The sequence below is a fragment of the Leptonotus elevatus genome, chromosome 15 (genome assembly GCF_054856555.1).
Source record: "Leptonotus elevatus isolate MCC_2025b chromosome 15, RoL_Lele_1.0, whole genome shotgun sequence".
In the NCBI taxonomy this organism is placed as follows: Eukaryota; Metazoa; Chordata; class Actinopteri; order Syngnathiformes; family Syngnathidae; genus Leptonotus; species Leptonotus elevatus.
The window spans coordinates 10,713,015-10,729,129 of NC_141253.1; the positions used below are offsets into that span (position 1 = coordinate 10,713,015).

The 16,115-nt window shown below is 38.8% G+C and overlaps 1 protein-coding gene across 3 annotated transcripts in view; it reads right to left on the reverse strand.

Annotated features, from left to right (window-relative positions):
* Positions 1-704: 704 nt before the first annotated feature.
* brinp1 (bone morphogenetic protein/retinoic acid inducible neural-specific 1) overlaps positions 705-16,115 on the reverse strand; it is a 154,798-nt gene continuing 139,387 nt past the window's right edge. For all 3 annotated transcript variants that reach the window (XM_086096940.1, XM_086096939.1, XM_086096941.1), the window contains one exon: positions 705-6,012. In XM_086096940.1, the coding sequence (XP_085953066.1) occupies positions 4,878-6,012 (1,135 nt within the window). In that variant the 3' untranslated portion in view covers positions 705-4,877. The remainder of the gene's footprint in view (positions 6,013-16,115) is intronic.

The following is a 16,115-nucleotide window of genomic DNA, read 5'->3' on the forward strand; positions in this document are numbered from 1 at the left end:
AAGTTGTTTTCCCCAGTGTTTTCAGCAGGTTAGAGAACAGATACAAATATACTTTTTTTTTCCTGGTGAAAGAAGAGACTCTAATCTGTCTTTTGGTAGGTTCCATGTTTTTATAGCAATAGAACATAATATTCTGTGGGCCTTGCAAAATCAGTCAAAATCCAGTAAAACAGCCAGGAGTGAAGGGGGTTGCTTCAGTGAAAATGGCTGGGAGTGAATGAGTTAAATAGGCGTACTTACCAGTCGTAAGGAAGAGAGAGTAGTGTTTGGTAGCCATATTTTTGTTGCTGTCCGCACGTATCATTACAATGCTCATGTTGCACATTACTCACAAGTCACATTGCCAAATTACCTGGTGTCTACTGTCTCACAGGTGAGATCTAAAACAGAAAAGTGATAACTTTAAGACCTTCAGACACATTTCAAGGTAAACTGAAAAGTAAACGGTTTGTCAAATTGAGCACTGCGAAACCGTGTCAGAACAGATTTACAATACAGCTTTGCATATCTATAACAAGAATATGCAATGTTGCGCACATATCGACAAGCATTCTGGTTGACATTCTTACCGGTGGCCAGTTGAAAGTGTTGGAAATTAATTGATATATATATATATATATATATATATATATATTTAAATTGATAATGAATGCTAAATCTTTCCAAAGAAGGAGGAAGAAGAAAAAAAACAAGCTTGCCAAAAATTATTAAATATAGCCTTTTAATGAGAAATAGATTATAATATGAAACATTCATTGAAAGAAGCTGATATGACCTCAACAAAACAGGAAAAAAAACCATTACATTGGCAAGGTATTAGGTGCGAAATTCTTCTTCGGACACATTTTAATGGATACATGTAAGCAACACTACATAGCATGATGCGGGACGTGTCAATGACTGCCGTTAATTTAGTTCTACTGTATACACTGCAAGTAGTGGAACATTTGCAAACGGTTCTTGCCTGGGTGCAAATTGAAAAAGATACAGTCAGAATGTATTTGGTGGATTTGGAGGTTCCCTTAATGTTCTTTCCATTTTTACATGAAATCTCTCACAAATGCCAAACCTTGTCACCATAAATGTGAAAAATAGCTACATTTTTTTAACAGGTTAGTGTAAGCGATCGTAATTGCACCCTTATAAGAATGGTTTTACGTTGTCAGTTTGTGATATATATATATATATAAAATAAAATATACACCATAAACATGTGCTTGTTTTATGGACTTTGCAGTGGCTCAACAACAAACGCAATCAAACAGAAAATGGTCCTGATAACGTAAAAACAGTCTCAGAGTGTGACAAACCTGACCAGAACCATCCTACGATAAACTTTGTACCGATACGCTGGCTTATTTACTGTAGGTTACTTCACCAGGGTTAGTACTTTTAAAATGTACAGTATAGTGTATAATTTGTTCTTTTTGAAACAGCAAAAAAGCTCCTTTAGAGGAGATTGTCATTGATCGAGATATTCTGACCAGCTCGGAACATGTTAAAGGGATAGATAACAGGCACTTATTTAACTACGATAATACGATTAAAATACAAGAATTATGTGATATCATTTATTAGGAATTGTCCAATCTATAGTGCCAATGAATCAGGGACTATTTAGCGCATGGATTACAGGCCTCGACTTGCGTCGCTTTTGGGAGGCATTCAGGCACAGTTTCACCAGCGGCACGCCCGCGTTCCAAAGCACCCAAGAGCTTTACGAAAATAAACAAACAGACAAAAAAAGTGTTATCGAAAATGAAAGTGAAAAACGCGTAAAAGATGTCGAGACAGCTGCTGTCAGTGTCGGAAAAGTCAACTTTTACTAATATACAATATATAAGATGATAATTGTTAGCATGCAAATGCAAATGCTGCACTTGGGATGTTACGCCACGTTCTACCATGTCCAGATTAGCATGCTATTAAAATGAACATTTGTAGTTGAGCGGAATAAACTAATGCGATATGACACTTAAGAGTGTTTGATTATTCGAGGGGTGGAACCTTTTTCTTAACGGCTTTCTATTTTTAACTTTAACAATGGAAAGTCTACCGCTTGAAATAATAACCGAGTCCCACATAAATGGAACTTTTTAGTTGTTCACACAGAGACATGATGCATTCTTTTCCACCATTACAAACAGTTCCGTGGTCTCTATAGGTCTGCGACATGCTTTTGTCAAAATATCCCAGGGATAAAAAATAAAACCGTCACAATAACTTATGTAAAGCCTCGTTGAAATAAGCTTTGACGTTTGTTTTGTCCGCCCCGCTAATGTGTAGCTAATGCTAATCTGCGCTAACATTCCAGCTCTTCTTAGCGTTTATCTTTGACATGACAATAAATGTTTAGCCTACCTGTGCAAGTCAAGGGTGGAGAAAATCGATGTGCAGGCGGTATTTTGCAAATTCTGCAAAATTATCGGAAAGACTCGCTCACAGACAGATTTTAGAAATAGACAGCTCACAAAAGATTTACGTTGTGTAATTTCACACTTACCATGTTGACAGGAACACCAGAGACCCAACTGTGTGTATACAAGCAACTAAAAGGTCAATTGTTCAAGTTATGTCTATGTCGCGACGGGAATCAGAACTTAATAAATGGTTTTGATTAAAAACTACAAATCCAAGTATGGAATATGTGCCTCTGCAATGTCCACAAGACTAAGTGTCACACTTAACAGTAAAGCAGCAATATATAGCAAGAGAACCAAAATAAAAATTCAATCTCAAGAGATTTGTTCAACTCGGCGGGGTCTTATACATTTTTTTTTTGTGCCAATAGAATATTAATAACAGCAGGTCAACAGGTTTCACCAGCAAAACACATGAGAGAAACGTTGATATCATTTCCATGTCCAACAAATGGGATTATATACATTGTCATCTGGGATAACAAAGAAGAAAAAAACATACACCATGTAAGCAGTGGTTCTTAACCTTGTTGGAGGTATTGAACCCAACCAGTTTGCTATGCGCATTCACTGTTCCCTTCTTTATTGAAATATAAAATGCGACTTTTCTCAAATACAAGACATTGGTATAGGGTTTACTGGTGAACAAAATGAATAAGGAGTGTAGCTTTGTCTTTGTCAACGAATCTGGCTCTCTTCACCTTGAATTCAAAAGCGTTGTTTTTTTGTATTCCCCTCTCTGGACTAGAATTACTCAACTTGGCATTGAAAATCATGCAGGTAATTCCACCACTTCAAAAACAATCAGCTGTTTCTTAAGATGGAACCCAGGCTCGGATCCAATGAAATCAGCAGAGGCCCCGGAATTGAACCCTGTGGAACACCATACGTTCCGTTACACATGTGAATTTATATTGCATTTTCTTTTTTACTCAGCAGTATGAAGGGACTACAATAGTAAAGAAATCATATGACGTACCATCACAACAGCCACAAGTCGACTACTAAGTGCACCAAATTCCCTGCAGCACATATAAAGCAAGCAATGTAGCATGATCGCATGCAGCCAATTATGGCCAAGCTGGGCGTATCATCACAAATCATTTGAGTTGGTCTGTGTCTTGACCTCCGCCAAACTCATGGGGTATGATCAAACAGGTTAAGAACCACTGCCGTATAGGGTAAGGTTTAAATAGAAAAGAAAAAAAAAACAGGTGGTGGGGTGGTGTAAGGATTTCAGATTAAAATATTAGATTTTACATTTGAATACATATTTTTCGTAGCACAACCGAAATCCAATGGAAACATACTATTTGCTGTGCTTTTGTCTCTATTCAACTGAGAAAGAAGCAAATCATGTTGTAGTACACGTAAAATGAAATGGAATCGACCATTATTCTAGCTTGGGTGGAGGGGGCGGGGCGTCTATGGCTTTTCGTCAACGTGTCTGATGGATGAACGCTAACATTTTGGTGCCCAAGAAAAAGCTCCACAAACCAGCAGTCACAACATTTTTACCATTTTTTTTTTGTTTGTTTGTCTGTTTTACGCAAAGCGGTACAAAATTAGCATCGACTGTTAAATCCACAACAATGACGCACTCACGCAGCGGGAAAGTTACTGCCTTGTGAAACCACAAGAAGAAAAAAATAAATAAAAAGTGAAAACACGCAAGAAGTACTTTGAATTGAAAATTGGACACATTCAAGTTATCAAGCCCAAAAAAAACGAAAAAGGTATGCGCTGGCTGACAAACACGCACATCCACCCACATACACCGTATATGTATATATATAAACAGCTGGCTTTTTGTTATTTGACGTGACGATGCATTATCGGCCTGCTGCGTGTGCCTTACATGTCAGAACAATGACCGAGTGCTTCATAACTCACCCACTCGCCGAGGGTTGGAAAAGTAATAAAGACTCTCTAATAAATGTGTTGGCTACGTTACACGCTATAGAGCTGTTTCGAAATCCTCAGGGTGTGTATAAACATTATTTTGCATGTTAGCGGAAATAAAAGGATATCTGGTCTGCCCGCTTGATTAATTTTTTTTGTTAAAAATGTTTTCTTTTTTTTACATCGCAGGTAAAGAAGAATGGCAGTTTCAGATAAAACCTTTCAATCAAGGCCTCTTTATCACGAGTATTTATTATTATTATTTTTTTTTAAATCTCTCTCTGACCATAAAGTTCTTTGGAGGAATGACAGACATGCTTGGACAGGTATGTTACAGTCCTTTTAGTTCCGATTCAGGTCTTCCTTTCATTGTTGCCTTTTCCATATCCCCCCCCCCTTTTTTACGAAGTATGCTTATAAAGTTTGAGTTACATCAAAAAGGCAGAAAAGGTCCAAAAAAAGGAAAAAGCCGAAAGAAAAAAATGAGATCAGAGCCCACCCTGGAGGTTCAGTTCATTTGCGGTTCTCCGTCCTTACGTTGCCGTTTGAAAGCGATCAACACAGTTTTGCAGTCAGATGATCGGATTGTTTTAGTATCTCTGTGCTGTACATGTCCAAGGCATGATTGACTCGGATCATCTCGCTGTTGTTGAGCTTAAGCCGATGCTTGAGCATACAGGAAAAGAGGTCCAGCTGGGGTTTTCCGGGCGCAGACGGAGGGGCGAGGCGGTTAATCCGATCCCGTATGTCCAGTAAGAGGAGCATGACGGACGAGGAGGAGTAGAACTGGCTTCCCTGCGTGTACGACTGGTTCACCTGTTGCACGGCGCTGCGGAGCAGGTCGGCGTTGAAGCGCAGGCTGTAGCCGAACACTTGGATGTCGGATATTTTGATGTAGATCTGCCGCTTGTTGGGGTCCGCCAGATCAACAGGCCCCGTGTCGTTGCGGAGGCCGGTGGGGATCTTGGCTCGGCTCCTCAGGTAGATGTGCACGGTCTCGAAGAAGGTCTTCCAGCGGTTGCCCAACAACAGGGTCCAGTTGAAGCACTGGGTGTTCTGCAGGCGCACCTTTTCCCAGCGGGGGTAGCCGTGCTCGCCGAAGGGCATGCTCCACCCTTCCGAGTGGCTGCCGCTGAACGGGTTGACGTAGACGAAGAACATGGGGTCGATGCTGCTGTTGCGCATCTGACAGATCTTCATGGACAGGCCGATGATCATGTGGAGGTAGTCCATGCGGTTTTTGTTGCTTTTGAGCGTCAGGGACATGCGCTTACGCCACCGCGGGTCAAAGAAAGTCTCCAGGCGGATCTCGTTGCTGATGAACGTCGTGTGGATGTATAGTCGCGAGTCCATTTTCTGTAGCAGGTACTTCAGTTCCAGGTCCTGAAAGTCCAGGTCTGTTTCAAAGCTAATGAACTGCTCGCTCCGCTCCGAGTCCACGTTTTGGGGCTCGCAGCGGCCGCGGTACAACTTGTAGCCCTTGTTGCAGGAGCCGCATTGTGAGATGTTGGCCAAGCTGCACATGGCGCAGCTGTTGTTGCCCCCGATGACGCAAGGGATCGGACGCTGGCACAGGGTGATGCCCGTGTGGCACACGCACATTCGCTGGCTTTCCAGGAAGGTTCCCCAAAAGCCGTTCTCGTTGCAGTAGAGGAAGGACTGGACCCTGTTGAGCCACTGCATCACTGACCTTGTTGGAAAATGCAAGAAAAATATGAAGGGTTAAAATCCTGGCAAGACCAATTGCCTAAGAACCGAAGAACTGGCTGAGTGTATGGTACGGACGCAGGAATTGAAGTAGACCACAGGTGTCAAACTCCAGTCGTAGTGCCCCACTATACTGCATGTTTTAGATCACAGGTCTCAAACTCCGGTCCTGGAGGACATTCATGCATGTTTTAAAGATTTTCCCTCCTCCTGTGTTTGAGGAGGGAAACCTCTAAAACATGCAGGACTGCGGCCTCGAGGACCGAAGTTTGAGACCTATGTTTCGGAGGTTTCCCTCCTCCAACACACCTGATTCAAAGGATAATCTCATCAGCAAGCTCTGCAGAAGCCTGATAATGATCCTGAATATTTGATCCAGGTGTGTTGGAGAGAAACCTCTAAAACATGCAGGACTACAACACACCTGACTCAAATGATCAGCAAGCTCTGCGGAAGCCTGATAACGACCCTAATAATAAAAATCAGTAATTTCAGAGGAGGGAATTCCAGCCCTAGAGGACCTAAATATTTTCCTCCTCCATTACACTTGATTCAGACGATCAGGATCCTTATCAGGCTAGTGCAGATGCAGGACTACAACCCAGAGGACCGGAGTTTGAAACCTATGTCTTAGATGTTTCCCTCCTCCAACACATCTGATTCAGATGATCATGATCCTTATCAGCCTTATAATATAAAACATGCAAGACTGAAGCCCCGAGGGCCGGAGTTGGAGACCTATGTTTTAAAGATTTCCCTCCTCCAACACACCTGATTCAAATGAATAGCTCATCAGCAAACTCTGCAGATGCTTGATAATGATCCTGAATATTTGATTCAGGTGTGTTAGAGGGGAACCCCTAAAACATGGAGGACTGTGCTTGAGACCTATATTTCAGTTGTTTCCCTCCTCTGACAAACCTGATTCAAAAATCAGGCTCCTGCAGAGCTTCCTGATGGGTTGATTGCCTGAATCAGGTGTGTTGGAGTGAAACATATAAAACATGGAGGAATGGCCCTTGAGGGCCGGAGTCAAGACACCTGTGAAGTAGACGAACAATTTGCTGGTTTGCGTCATCTAATTATTTAAATAAATGCATGCAGCATTTTGTTGGCAAGGCAGTGTGGAAGGGGCTTTGGAAATGATTTGCTTCATGATGTCTTGTCTGGAAAATCAGTGCACCAACGGAACAGGACAGCAGATGTGTGAAAGGGAATGCGTACTGGGGATCTTCAAGTTTTCAACTCTCAACTCTCGATACAGGAGGTTACAAACAGCGTGTGCCAGACAAATGTGCATGGTGATGTAAGAATATGGCAAGCACCATTCACATTTCATTGGGTTACGGTGTGCCTCTGTAAACCAAGGCCGGCCTGCAGTCAAAAGCCGTAACAAGGTATGAAATTAAACACCCGAGACTCATTTCTCACGCCCTGTTGCATTTAAATCTGTTACAGAATTATTCATACGTCACACCAGCCTCTTTGCTAGCCCCTCCCTGACAGTATTTCAGTGCCAAGACTTGTTTCCGCGTCAATACACATTTTCCACAATGCAAAAAATGTATCATCAATACCAAAATCTAATGGGAGTGTTCCGAAACAGTAAAAATGATTTTTTTTTTTTACAAGCGTCATAATATTTTGCGCGTCAATACACATTTTCCACAATGCAAAAAATGTATCATCAATACCAAAATCTAATGGGAGTGTTCCGAAACAGTAAAAAGGATTTTTTTTTTACAAGCGTCTTAATATTTTGCGCGTCAATACACATTTTCCACAATGCAAAAAATGTATCATCAAAACCAAAATCTAATGGGAGTGTTCCGAAACAGTAAAAATGATTTTTTTTTTTACAAGCGTCATAATATTTTGCGCGTCAATACACATTTTCCACAATGCAAAAATGTATCATCAATACTAAAATCTATTGGAAGTGTTCCTAAACAGTAAAAAGGAATTTATTTTTATTTTACAAGCGTCTTAATATTTTGCGCGTCAATACACATTTTCCACAATGCAAAAATGTATCATCAATACTAAAATCTATTGGAAGTGTTCCTAAACAGTAAAAATGAATTTATTTTTATTTTACAAGCGTCTTAATATTTTGCGCGTCAATACACATTTTCCACAATGCAAAAATGTATCATCAATACTAAAATCTAATGGAAGTGTTCCTAAACAGTAAAAAGGAATTTAAAAAAAATATATATATATATTTTTTTACAAGCGTCTTAATATTTTGCAAGAAGAAAAACTCCATCTGTTGCCTTTTCTGTGTGCGTTGAAACGGAATATATTGGGCAGGTTATTTATTTATGGGGTGGATAATGGAGAATGTTGTGGTGGTTTTAAAAAAGGCCGAAATGACTCATACCCTTTTTGCCCACCTTGTTGTCTCTGAGAAAGCAGTTTTGCGGAAAACTCAATGTGAACGAGACGAGAATAGGACGTTCTTTTCCCTTTACAAAAGGGAGGAGTTTGGTTATTTCCCTCAGGTGGAAGGTATCACTTGCTATTCTTAACTCGTCTCCGCTTCCCCGCAGGCATCTTTCCCTGTCATCTTGACAGTATTGGAACTTCTTTTCTGACTATAGGAAATGAATTCTGATGATTTTTTTTTTTCTTCCTGGAGAGGAGAGTTGGTCAAGGTTAGCGTGACATGTTAATGAACCCGAGTACTACTAACTATGATGGATGACAAAGCATTGTTAGCGGACCACGAATCCCACCCCAAGTATATGCCCAGATGAGTTTGGAGGTGTCACCTACGGAGGACAATGGGAGCACACTGAGCTTTAATTTGTGACAAATCGGTTTAGGGAGAACTACAAAGATTATATTACTGCTGCATTCAAGAAGACAGGGACATTTCCAATGTCCGACTATGACTAGGAAAACTAAAGTCCTGCTTTTCAACCCCAGTCAAATTCGAGTCACAAAGACTTTGCATAGATGCATTAAGTTACAGTAACAGAAAATATTGCAAAAATGTTTCTAGGTCACAAATACAAAATAAAAACAGTAGATATTTTCATTAAACTCAAAGATAAATTCTTGTGAATATATGAAGGATGTTATATATATATATATATATATATATATATATATATATATATATATATATATATATATATATATATATATATATATATATAAGGCAAACTAAATGATCAGGTTTGTTGTCAGGACTACTGACTCACATACTACATAACCATCAATAACTGTTACAGTATCTTTGTGTTTGTGTTTTCTTTTCTGTGTGTATATGTATACGGAAGCCGAAATTAACTATTCATTTATTAAATAAATCTGATTGAATGTTGATCTATTTGCGGATAACATCCAACATATATTATAATATTGATATTAATGAATTATATTTACTAGATATGCGCAAGTACCGATACCATGCATCGTATTGGGTCCATGCCTGGCCTTTTTTCAAGGTGCAAGTATTATCGGCCACCTTCTAAAGCCTTCTTATTACGATCAAAAATGATAAACGACAAATTAGAAACATTTATTGGGATATGGGTCTTTTTTTTTTTTTTTCTGGAGAGCTCAGTTCATTCGGTAATTGTACCGATTTGACATGTCATCATCATTGCTCTCTTTTTTTAAATATTTGTATTATTATTTATACCCTCTTGTCTTCTTATTACGATCAAAAATTATAAATGACAAATTAGAACCATTTATTGGGATATGGGTCATTGACGGTTAAGGATTATACCAGACCCAGTACAGTTAATTTAATAAAAAAATAAAAAAACATAGTTCATATTTCATCTTTATTATTATTTACTACTATCTATAATTTATTTTACTAATATTTACAATTTAGGACATATGCCCGTCATGGATAGCTTTCTACAATGGCCACACCAGATTTTTACAACTTAAAGCTATGGGGCTAACAATTAGCTATCCAAAAAGGTAACTTTTGTATATAATTGTGAGACACTGTAAACCGAATAGCTGCTCCAAAATAAAAAAAATTCAAAAGTTATTTTTCTTTGTTCGCACCACATGATAATTCATAAAATGGGCATCATTGGACAAATGTATCCATGACTGACCCATATATATGTATTCTTTTTTTGTGTGTAATTTTAATAAATTAAAAAATCTATATATATTTTATGCATAAAAAGTACTTGATATTGGTATCGGTGACTACTCACGAGTTGAGTAGTGAGATCGGTCTGACAAAAGTGATATTAAATATCCCTAATATTGACTTATTTTACTCACTTTTTGAGTTTGAATCTATAAATATGATCTGTTTTGATGCACATAATGTCCGCATTCACACAATTTTCTCCCCTTTAGCTATAATAGCATTTAATATCTATCATCAGCGGAGTCTTGAAAATCATAATACATTTTGGAATATCTAACTAGACTGGAAATACAGTTACTAGTTCGTATCACAGGAGTGGTATTACTGTAGATTACCTTTTATTGCTTTCTTCCTCGCGCCGCTGCTGAATTTTGCAGGTTTAATTTTAATAATAATACCGTGTTGGCCTGTGATTTTTGGCTTCTTCGCTCTGTTGGTTTTTTGCTAAGGACTGTCCTTGGCGTCGACTCAAAGCGTCTTCAAATCATGCGTTGCCTTGGAAAATATTCATAATATCATATCCACATCATTATCATTTTGGGTCTGGGCAGACTCAAACTCTCCCGGCGCTTGCCCTGGCCGTATGTTTATCTGTAATTAGGGTGGGAGAAAAAAAAAAAACCATAAAGCTCCAAGGCAATACTTTGGCCAAAAGCACACAGTTGTCGCGCCAGGTATCTGCTGTTGACAGATAGACCAGGCGTGTTGGAATAGATAATAACGTCGGCGTGATTTGACCAGCGGTCATGTCCAGATTTCAAACACACACTTGTTGATTTGTATTAGAAACAACATCCCCAAAAAAAGATCATTAGTACGAAGCAGGCCGAATATGCACATAAGCATGAATGTGTCTTCCTATTTTCTGTTTCTAATTGTGCATTTGCATGAAAGTCTTAAGCAGCTGATTTGCATAATGGTGCCATGACGGGGCACAGCATTGCTTCAATTAGCGACTGGAGATGGAAGTGATACTTGCCATTCGGAGTTCACCATGTATGGGCTGTTGTGAATGACACAACCCAAAAACAAAAAAAGTCATTCATTATGGTAACTAGTTTATGGGTTAGCTGAAACTCATAAATATCTCATGCCATACTGTAGATGAGCACAAGTCAAGTTTTGAGTCTGTTTTGATCTCATGTGCAAAATATTACTTGTTTTATTTTGAGTAGATGCCATTTAGACGTTCCAATTGGACTACTTCTCCACATAACCAATCACCATAAAATAAAATAAAATGGGAAAATCCAGAGAATACATTTAGATAATAAACCAACATTTGTCCATGGACAAAACAAAAGGCTACATTCAGTGGCGGTTCTAGACAGTTTTATATGGGGGGGGGGGGGGGGGGGTCAAAGGGGTGGCAGGAGGTTCAGTTGGGAGGGTGGAAGTTAAAAATTCCACATACACACTTCGAATTCAGGTTTCACTTCCTGTATTCCCTGGCTGGTTTTCTGCATGTCACATGAATAACATGTTGACCACTAACTACGCTGTGCAATAACAACGATTCTTTTGCTTGTCGACTAGTTCCCAATAGTGCAAATAATCACAATGAGTCGACTAATTGGATCATATGTAAATTGCAGCACATTGCACCAGCAAGCAGCTGCTCTTATATAACCACCATTAGTTTACAGCCCGAGTCCTTTAAGCTATGTACAGACCAAAAATAAAGACAATTAAGACTTAACTTTGATCAAACTTTGCAGCTTGTACCGGCATTCCTGACATATAAATGATGGCGCAACTTAAATTAAAGGTGATACTGTGTCCATGCCATTTTTAGCTGTAAATGTTTACTCTTTGTGCATTTTAAAATGGAGCCAACAACTACTGAATACACACGTCCAAATCTGTCTGCCTGCACAACACACTTGCGCCACACGTTAGACCTGGTTTCAACGAGTCAAAAAATCCAGATGATATGCTGAACTAGACTTTCCACGATATATACAACAACAGTGTGGGAAATCCCTCTGAATCATTGTATGCGGCTGCGTTCAATCCCACAATGGCGCACGGACAAAGCAAAACGTTCTCTTCTACTTGCGCAGTTAGACTTTGCTCTGCGCTAGACTTATGCTAGGCATGAAAATAGCGCACCCTATGTTTTTACCCAGATTTGGATTTTTTGACCCTAATGGGGGCCAAGGTTAAGTATGACTTTTATGACTGTGATGACCTGGGTGTAGCGCTAGGGAGTTGTGACAAGGCAAGTGGCTTCTAGCTCGTAAGTGCTTATGAAATCATTGGTTGCATTTTCACTTGTGGAGGCAGCACTTCATCATTAGACCACTTAATTACATTTGGGCCTCGACATGCTCTAGGGTAGACTTGACTCCATTTATGGGATAGTTTAAGCCTCTGTCAGTTAACATTCATTATAATAATAATTATAATAATAATAATAATAATAATAAACAGATTAACCTCATGTGCTATTCTCATGAGTGGACCTGTCTCGGCGCACTTGGATAACCTGTCGCTGTAATATATTTCATCACGTCATCTTGCTGGGTGACGTGCTATTTTTTATTTTTAGCTCATATGCTCTACTTTGTCGTATTTCGAAGGATACAATGGCGATAACACCTCATTAGCATTGCTCCTCTGTAACACTACAGACATACCACATTCTGTACTTTCCATCTGCATCAGGTTCGATGTGACTAAAATGTGTCTGCGCTCTGCTATGCTGCTACTACGAGTAGAAAATACGTGGAACTAATAGGAGGACGGGAAAAAAAAGTTGTGATTTGAAGGAACTTTATCAGCACAACAGTCTGTGATTTACATAAATTAAGAGCTCTATTTCAAAGCTGAACAGCCCGCGGGTAAAAAGACACGGACATATGAAAGGCACATCATTTTTTGATTATTATTATTTTGAAATCATTCATCTCGTTATTAGGTTGAAATACGGAGATAAAATACTTTCACCGCGCCGTCTAGCTTGCTTAGATTTGTCGTAGGAAATCAAAAAACAATCAAGTGGAATAGACGTTGTTTATTTCCGCTGAGAATACTTAGAGTCTGTGCGGGGCTTCAAAGTTAAATGAGCTCAGATTAAATGCGTCATAAATTCCTCCCAAAGGGAACAGAATCGGATCAGCAGGAAACAAAAAATCATCAATTTGCAGTTATTTTAAATATTAACAGCAGACTTTGCTGTGTGTAAGGAATTTTTATTTTTATTTTTTATTTTTTTTTATAAATTCAGTCATTGTCATGGCTTACTGGGGAAAGTTAATGGCAAGTGCTAGAGAAGAGATAAATGAGTAAAAGTGAATTTACTGTAATGCAGGTGAAAATCAGTCAACTTTGCATTCAAGGTACTATTTTTTATTTATTTTTTTAAAGGCTTGAAACTACAAAATGTAACAAAAAACTTCAGCGTGTTGAGGCAAATACCAAACGTTACACAAAATAAACATAGTAAATAAGGATAAATACAATGCAGAAATATAGTACTTATATACTTCTTTCTGTAATATGAAATGAGTTCAACTAAATATTGACCGCTCATTTTTGTTTTTTTAAAGTCACATCTAACAATAAACATTTTTGCCATCCTAATGAAGCAAACGTAAGAGGAGAGTTTAGTGCAGGGATAGGCAAGTTCGGTCCTAGAGAGCCGCCGTCCTGCATGTTTTCGGTGTCTCCTGCCTCCAACCCAGGTGTTTCAAATCGTTAGCTCATAATTACGTTCTGCGGGAGCATCTCAGCTGTGTTCGAGGAGGGAGACATCAAAAACATGCAGGACTGCGGTTCTCTAGGACCGAACTTGCCTACCCCTGGTCTGGTGAAAGGTTATGTAAGCCGTTTTGGAGTAAATGATCATTTTCAATATGTATTCTTCTCAGGCAGAGGTGACCTCCCCCGAGCAACAGTGTCATAGCAATTAGAGGACTGAGTCATTATCTCTTAATGAAAATATTCTAATTCCATGCAAGGTTCATTCCAATTCCATACATGGCAGATTTTGAACATGAATAAGTGAACCTAATGTATCGGGATAGATTTGTATCTTGTGAGTAATGAGACCAGGTAGCTATTAATAATTTACGCCCTTTAGACAAAATGTTTATGCCGGTCAAAACGAGAAGTGATACGAATAACCAGGGACAAATTATGTATATGCATAATAATCGAGGAATTGATCGTTAAGAATTTGGTTGATGATGTGGAATTGATTGCCAAACGGAAATATGCTACTTAGATGAATTCAGCAGAGTTGCCATTGATTTACTCTCAACTAGTTTGTGAGCAGAAAAACAAAAAATGTGTAAAATTGTATGTATATATATATATATTAGTGGTGTGCCGATTGATCGGCCACAGATTGTGATCGACCGATTTTCATGGATGATGTTATCAGCATTTGTCTTTTATTACCAATCACAAAAACCGACCACCTGCAGCTCGCACTTTGCAGCAATTTGAGAGCGATGTTAGATTTACATGCTGCGACACAAAGAAATCTCTCAGGGAGAGCACACTGAAAAGTTTCAGAAGAACAAACACTTGGCGGAACATTGTGTGTTTTGAAGGCTTACTGCAGAGAATGAAAACGAAGGGAGACGGGGCCTCAACTGTCAAACAAAAGCAAATGCAGCCAATGCACTGGGCAACTTGCGCCCGTATGAGCGTGACCGTCAGAAGGCTAAACAAACAACACGAACAATAATTGAGTTCACCGAACTAAACAAGCAGCCTTTTTGGAGGTGGAAGACCACGTCTTCTCTCTCACTTGGAGCTTTGCTATGTCCTCCATGTGCTGCAGCAAACAGTAAAGCATTGAAAGCCTCCTTAACTCATTCACTGCCATTGACGATGACAGACGTCAACATTTCATTTGAACTATTTCTATTAGTTTCATTTTTTTCCAGTTTTGTTAACAAGAGTATAAAAACCTAGATTTTTTTTATTGTACATTTAGAACAGATATAAAATTTGTGATTAATCTTGAGTTAACTATTGAAGTCATGCGATTAATTACAATTAAAAATTGTAATCTGACACCCCTCATTTTTAATAATCTTTTTCACAAATTTTATATCTGTTCTAAATGTACAATAAAAAAAATTCTAGGTTTTCATACTCATGTTAACAAAAATGGAAAAAAAGAGAGAAACTAATAGAAATAGTTAAAAATAATTTTTGATGTCTATAGCCGTCAATGGCAGTGAATGAGTTAATTAGAAGGTGAATCAACATCCGACCAATCTCCGTCTACTTTTCCTACCTTCTAGTATTTAGCTGGGGCAGTGGCTCATACTTTTACCTCACTGCACAGGGTTCTGCACTCCCAAACCAGAGGCACAGGTTCGATCCCCAAGTAGGGTGCATCACAGTAAATTATGTAGAGTAAATTTAACTCTATTTAGAGTGGGACCAAATATACTCAGTTTTAGAGTAACATTTTCACTTGGAAGAGAGTAAAATAAAGAATAAAAAAAATAAATAAATAAAAGTCACTCAAAGGTTGGGAGACTGCCACACACTATCACCTGAGCTATGCCACGCCTACCAAAACACATTGTTTTTGGTCTCTTGGAGATTCTAGCTGACATGAGTGATATACTAGCACACAGCAGGAGCTGAAGGGCGTGAGTTTGTTGCTCAACCCTTGAATTATTTATTTCACTCTCTTCTAAGTGTAAATATTACTCTAAAACTGAATTTATTGTGTGGACACAGCAAGGGTAAAAAATAAAAACATCACTGCATGTTTAAGACAGAAACTTACCAAAATATTTCAGCGTTGTCGATGTAAATGTTGTTGGTGTGCAAGCGAGAACTCGGATATCCACGTAATCGTCTCAGGAAAGATGGAGATCGGATTGAATTGAGTCAAAGCAAGGTCATACTGCGCAAATCCGACACTTAATAGCATTTACTGTTTCATGTGAAATTCAGTATTCAAAAATGCAATTATTTGGTCA